The 6,507-nt window shown below is 52.6% G+C and overlaps 1 protein-coding gene and 1 long non-coding RNA gene across 2 annotated transcripts; one reads left to right on the plus strand and one right to left on the minus strand.

Annotated features, from left to right (window-relative positions):
• Window positions 1–1,275: 1,275 nt before the first annotated feature.
• Window positions 1,276–2,105, plus strand: LOC114029089. Its single transcript, XR_003567442.1, has 2 exons — window positions 1,276–1,395; window positions 1,804–2,105. It is a non-coding gene; the product is annotated as an uncharacterized LOC114029089 (long non-coding RNA).
• Window positions 2,106–2,402: 297 nt separating this feature from the next.
• Window positions 2,403–6,399, minus strand: LOC114029081 (SUN domain-containing protein 2-like). The gene is made up of 6 exons (XM_027843421.1): window positions 6,184–6,399; window positions 5,919–6,003; window positions 5,555–5,679; window positions 5,235–5,402; window positions 4,339–4,431; window positions 2,403–4,081 (listed from the first exon to the last, which is right to left on the minus strand). The coding sequence occupies exons 1-6, from the start codon at window positions 6,205–6,207 to the stop codon at window positions 3,968–3,970; spliced, it is 609 nt and encodes a 202-aa protein (XP_027699222.1). The 5' UTR covers window positions 6,208–6,399; the 3' UTR covers window positions 2,403–3,967.
• Between the last annotated feature and the right edge of the window lie 108 nt (window positions 6,400–6,507).

Raw genomic sequence — 6,507 nt, forward strand, 5'->3', positions numbered from 1 at the left:
GAAAACAAATGAACTTTGTTCGAGAAGGCGGTGGAAAGGTATGCCATGCCTTGGCATTCAGAAATGCGCCCTGTCCTGGGTAATTCGATTTGGGAGTTGTTTGTGGGAGAGGGAGATGAAGCAGGGGGCAAACAGCCTGGCCTTGAGGTACTCGCCTCAGTCACGGACACCTCTATTTCTGGGGATTTTGGGGTCAGAGCTTAGGGGAAGGAACAGAGGCACCTGCGCCCAGGGGCAAGTCTTAGCGTGCAGATGAGCCCTGGCAAAGAGGATAGGCAGAGAAGAGGAAGTGCAGACACTGTTCCCTGGCACAGAGGAAGGCACAGAGCTCCAGACCCTCCACCTCTCTAACACCTTTTCTTCCGGCCACACTGTGCCAGGGCTTGGCTCTCTGGAGCACCTGCTGAGACCGCGGCTCCCGTCTAGCGACAGCACCGTCCTCGTCCGCGTCCTTTGGTGCCTACTGGAGTAACGCCTGAGGAATGTTGTGCGCGCGCTAGACGGAGTGCGAGGACAAAGCGGGCGTGAGCTCGGGCTAGGGACAGCAAGGCTTTCATTCTGGGAAGATCTCCCTTGGCCTGGGTCTGCCCCAGTTGAGAGGGTTTCCTAGAGGGCAGCTGGGCTCTGGCATTGGGAGGAAGAGACCGGCCAAAACGTGGCTTAAAGTGGGTAATGAGCCCCATTCAAGCCAGGCAGAAGAGGAATATGGGGCCAGGGGACTGTGAGGGTCAACGCTGTGCATGGGACTGAGGCCAGACCTCCCTCCCACCAAACAAATACAGGTACACACACCCACACACCCACACCCACACCCACACAATCACATACACTCACACACTCACACACCCACACACACACACACACAGGGATAGACTAACAGCACTAGGAAAAGCAACTGACTTTGTCCCAGAGGGAGGTGCAAAGGCACGCCATGCCTTGCCATGGAGAAGCTAGCGCTGACCTTTGAAACTAGATTTTGAGGTTGTTTACAAGGGAAGAATATGAAGCAGGGGGGCAAACAGGCCAGGCACCGAAGGACTCAATTCAGTCAAGGGACAGGCCGATCTCTGAGCATTTGGGGTAGAGGGGTTAGGGGATGGAGTAGAGACACCTGTGACTGGGGGACTCTGGCGGGCGGGCAGATGTACCACAGCAAGGAGGGTTGCCAGACAAGCAGAGCAACAGACACTATGGCCTGGCATAGAGGAGGGCACTGTGCCTGCTCCCAGTTCTACAGATCCTTCACCTCTCTAAAATCTATCCTGTACTGGCCCTGGCCTGGTGGGGCAAATGCAGGTACCAAAGGAGACAGCAAAGTCCTTCCCCAGACTGCTGGGTCCACATCTGCAGCATTCTGGAGAACTCCCTGCTTCCCCCTTTCACTCTGGCTTAGAGGTGAGGCCTTCTTCTTGCTTGGGATCATGTTTATGAACTCCCCTGTGGGCTAGGGACCATCCTCCCCCTGTGGGTGGAGCAGTTGCTCCCACTGCCCTCTAGACCCAGCAGCCCTTCCATCCTGCCCATCCTGCCCCCATTGTGGCTGCTACTGGAGATGACTTGGAGCTTAGTCCAAGGGTGGGGATGTCCACAGCACCATGAACCTCTGGCTGCTGAGGGAGGGAGTGTAAATGGCCTCCAATATTCAGGAGGGTTGCCTGTTCCTCAGAGATGCCCAGAGGGTCAAGGCCAACTAATTTTTTTTTATTATTATTTTGATTTTAATTTGCTAATATTTATTTTAAAACTTTGAGTTTCAAAGTCTCTCCCTTTCTCCCTCCCCATCACCACCCCATCCCTGAGAAGGCAAGCAATTCCCTATTTGGGTTGGAAGGCAACTAGATGTGATCCTGAGATTACAAAGCTCCTGCTTGTTAGAATGGCCAGCACCTGACCCATGAAAGGTAAAGACTGTGTTATATCCACTTGCCACCATTGCCTCTCAGGATTTCATCTCAAATATATCCCTTCATTCTGAAGCTGGAATTCAAGAGTCTCCCCCAAAGATCTTTGTTGGTTTATTTTTCAGATTAGTGGTATGGTAACATGACAAACACATTCTTGACACTGGTAAAAATTACATTTGACCTGTGTGTCAACACAACTTATTTTAACCTTCCTCAGTACTCATTTCTTGATTTGCAAATATGTGTGTATATGTGTGCATGCATGTATACATGTGTGCCACGTACACATATGTGTACATGTGTGTATGTATATGTGCACACATATATGTGTGTGTGTCCGTGTGTGTGTCCGTGTGTGTGTGTGTGTGTGTGTGTGTGTGTGTGTATTTGATGTTTCTCTGATCTCTGACATTCCACCCACTTTGGATGCAAATATCATTGGCTCAGATTCTATCGTTTCTCTATAATAATAATCTGGCTAAATAGGGAAATTCTTAGTTAAATAAACAATTTCTTTACTCTTTGAATTATTATTGATATTGAAATAAGCCAGATAAAGTGTATATACCAAGAAACCTGACCCACACATATAAAACATACACACACATGAATGCAGGGCCAGCATTGATAACCTAAAATTTGGGGGCTGAAAGCTACTACATGTTATCCTATATGTAGTAAGATAGAGCCGAGGCTCTCCAGAATGTCCGGTATCATGACTGTTGAAAGGCAAAAGTCATTCTGTTATATGGTTGTCAGATTGGGCTGAGGGGCAGCTGGGGTCAGCCCAGAACTTGCTGCTGCTGGCCCTTGAAACCTGCAGAAGAGTGGGTCGCCCCTGCTGCCTTCTGGAGGCAGTGACCAGCCCTGTGGTATGAACTGCTGCCTTCCCCCCTGATGGTAAGAGGCAGAAAGGACAGCGATATCTCTGTGGCCATCAGTATTTCATGGCCAGCCCCCCACGTCCAAGCTGAAGCTGCAGTGACTATCACCCTGGGGACCTGGGGAGGCACCCAAGAATGTAGCCCTTAGCTTTTCTATCTGATGTAAAAGAAGCATGAAATAGATCTCTAGATAAATACAAACATCTTTATCTACATAATACAATGGCCAGGAGGCCCAAAAAATGTGCCCTCCCTCTCCCATCCCAGCCTTAACTCCAATAAGCCCCTCCCCCACCCTATCCCAATCAACTTAACACCTGCCCATGTGATAACATGTCCCAAAAGGAACTAGAATCCAAGTGCAGAGCAAGAGTCTGATGAGTCTCCAATGGCCTGTTTCCCCGCAGAGGCACCTGGGCCATGTCACGTCTGCCCCAGGGATACAGGGCAGCATCAGCTCAACACCAGCCCTAGACAGGGCAAGGCAAGGGCCAATATCAACAGGATCCCGGCCAGTCTCCTGCTCAGCATAGCCACAAGCACATTCGCTGATGGTCCCAAAGGAGACAGCGCAAATCCAGGCTGCTGGTCTTGTCAGAATCAAAAGCCAAGACAAGTGTGGTCATTCCCAGTTACTTCCCATTTCAAAGACGGCACCCATCATGGCCGATGGTGAAGAGAATCACGCAAGTTCCCCTGGAGAGTGGCATTAGCCACCTACTGGAGCATGCCCATGTCAGACTGGCTACCAGTGTGCCCTTTGCAGCTGCCCAATTTGTCATTGCCCTAGAGCCAAGTTGGTGTAAGCTGTGTTTCTGTGGGACTGCTGCTGAGCATAGCAAGGTCTTCATTAGTCCCTACCACACCCCCAACACATGATAGAAAACTATTTCTACACCTCTTGGAGGTGGGCAGGGCCTGGCAGGAAGCTGGGCAACCTGACCCTGCAGATGATGGGGATTGAAAGAGAAATCGCTCAGCTGGTGGTCTAGTCCATATCAGAGAGGCCTGGGTGGGACAAGATGGCTCCACGGAGGTGGGCTCCCACCTTCCAGATGTCTCTCTCCCAGATGTCTCAGCGGCCAGAAGGGAATGAGCCTGGGGGAGGGAGGAGGAGGTGGGGGAGCTGCTTGCTGGTGGTGGAAGGAGGAAAGGGTGAAGGGATCCCGGAGGGAGGTGCTAATTGGCAGGCTTGCCATGGACCCGGAAACGGTAAATGCAGGTATAGTCCGGGTGACCCCAGTTACTCAATACTCGAAGCTCTACCAGTTGGTATGGAGCTGTGCCGTTGCCCTGTGGGAAGAGGAGAGTGGAGTCAGGAAGGCCCAAGATCCCTTGGTGGACTCCCACAGCCCTTCTGCCCCAGGCTTCCATCAAAGACCAGTGGCTGAATTCAGCCCCAAGCTTATCCCTCAGCTTCCTATCAGACCCATTGGGACCTGGCTTCCACTGCAGCCACTTGCCAAGCCACCGCGTCCCAGTGGCTGGTGATCCAGCCCTGGAGATCACCAACACGCCTGCATCCCTGCTGTGGGATCAACCCTCCATACCTGAAAGGGGAAGGTCTGAATGGCCTCCCCAGCATTCTCATAGGTGAACTGCCCCAGGGCAACCCCCTCCATCTGGGAATCTTCATTGAGACCCTGCACAGAAGGAAAAACAAGGGGAATAGAGGGATGGACAAATGGATGGCTGGGAGTGGAGTGCACGAAAGGTCATGCTGTTAGGACAAGAATCCAAATCAGTCCATGGAGGGAAAATGGGGGAGGTGGCAGGGGGAGGAGGAGGCAGACAAGGCAGGATATATTGGGGAGGGGAAAGAGGAGCAAACACAATCCAACTTCATGTTGCCTGCCTTGATCCCCTCACCCTCTAGCATCTCTCTCACTAATTCAATAGACAGAGCCTTTCCCCTCCTAGGCCTCGGCCTTCTCAGCCTCTTCCCCAAAGCTGCTGAATGACTTGGGACAAACCCCTTCAAGTATGGGTGCCACACTTTCTTCATGTGTGTCAGGATTTGGGTCCTGAAGCATCCCTCTCCCCTTGCATATTTCACCTTCTCTTCTGGCTCCATCTTTTCTCCCAAATCCTCCTTACAATGGACATTCCATCTCTGCCCTGACCAGGTGACTCTGTAGGGAATGGCAATCCCCATCCCTGCCCAACTCGTCCATGGGACACCTGGCCACTCAGGCAACTGGCTATAGTAAAGGACCCTAAGGCACATTGTAATCTTGGCTGTTCTTGCTTCTGTGGTTGTCTTTTCCTGGCTTCTCTCTAAGTAGAGGAGGAGGAACAGAAGGGCTGGGCCTGGAGTGAGGAGATCAGCCTCAATGTCTCATGTGTCAAATGGGCACAGCCTTGCATTGCTCACCTGGCAATGCTGCTGTTAAGAAACGACTTTGTGCCACTCTGGAAAGGAGAGCTGCCAGGCTCAGGTACTCACCAAGATGACAAAGTCCTTTGGGGCACTGGGGATGTCACTGTTTGGGGACAGGGCTTTGGGCACGTGCTCCAAAGTGATGGCAGTGAGCTGGATCCGAGCAGACAAGCGCACCACGACAAAGCCCCGCGGGCCCCGGAATGCCCAGCAGTTGCCAGGGTAGACATCTGGCTGTGGGCACAAGACAAATCAGCTGAAAGGAGGCAGCAGATGGAACAGATCCCGATCGTGGGGCCCCTCTGCCTTGAGGGCCCAGCTCCCATAGAGGAGGGTGGCAGATGGCACATAGAGAGCAAAGCTGGGGGACCTTTGTTTAGCCCTACCTGGAGGATGACTCTTGGCGACTGGAAATAGCGCCACAATGGGATGCCCAACAGAGTGAAATGGGCAGACCACTCCGTCCTGATGCCGTATGTCTCTGACGAGCCGCTACTGACAATGCTGGCTCCTGAAAGAGCAACATGGAGAGAAGTGTGTGGGGAGGGGGGGTCCTGAGAGTTGGGAGGACACAGAGATGGCTTAAGGCAGCCCTCAAGGTGAGGGGGTGCTGCCTGGGAATCACCCCTCTTAACTGCCACGGCCCATAGGGGGCATCTTGATTTGTCAGTTCCTCCTGTCTCCTAAGGTCCATCCTGATTTGCCAATCCCTTTTGTCCCAAGCCCTCTGGCTTTCTGCAGGCCACCTACCTGAGGACTCCAGGGCATAATCCACAAGCCCGATTCGATCTTCACTGTGTTCTTTCAGGGCCTGCTTTATGATCTGGTTCACTTCCTAAAAGACAGGCATGCACTACTCAGGGGCCAGGTCACCTGCAGGGCTAGCCCAGCCCATGTGGGGGGCGGGCAAGCATGCTACCTGCTCAGCCAGGGTTTTCCCCTCCCTCCTGGCAGGCTCTTCTGAGGGCAAACCAGTGACCCCAGCCAGGAGGACAGCCAGTGGGGCAGGCCTCACCTCCTTCGTCACGCCGGTGGTCATTCCTTCCTTCAGAAGGCTCAGTCTTAAGATGGCAGCAGCTTTGCTCACAGACTTGGGCCACTCTTGGGCCACATGACTCACGATTCTGTGTTCCAGGTCATGAAGCTGGGCCTGCACCTCCTCTTGCTTAATACCAAGGACCCGCTCAATCCAGCCAGGGACCTTAGACTCCACCTAGAAGCCACCAGAGGAAAGAGCTCAGCAAACACCAGAGCAACAGAAGAAATGAGGAAGCAAGAGCTTCCTAGCAAATGCTAATATCTCTTTCATCCCAATGAAATCCAGGAGCTTTTGCACTTG

The sequence above is a fragment of the Vombatus ursinus genome, unplaced genomic scaffold (genome assembly GCF_900497805.2).
Source record: "Vombatus ursinus unplaced genomic scaffold, bare-nosed wombat genome assembly UNPS02005091.1, whole genome shotgun sequence".
NCBI lineage: Eukaryota > Metazoa > Chordata > Mammalia > Diprotodontia > Vombatidae > Vombatus > Vombatus ursinus.

What these genes read in the sequence shown, in the direction of transcription:
- LOC114029081 (XM_027843421.1), bottom strand. Translation starts at nt 6,207, where the DNA reads ATGACCACCGGCGTGACGAAGGAG. An exon ending in CCACCGGCGTGACGAAGGAG is followed by an intron (nt 6,004 to 6,183) that starts GTGAGGCCTGCC and finishes CCTGTCTTTTAG; the next exon opens with GAAGTGAACCAGATCATAAA. An exon ending in TTCAGACCTTCCCCTTTCAG is followed by an intron (nt 4,082 to 4,338) that starts GTATGGAGGGTT and finishes CTCTTCCCACAG; the next exon opens with GGCAACGGCACAGCTCCATA.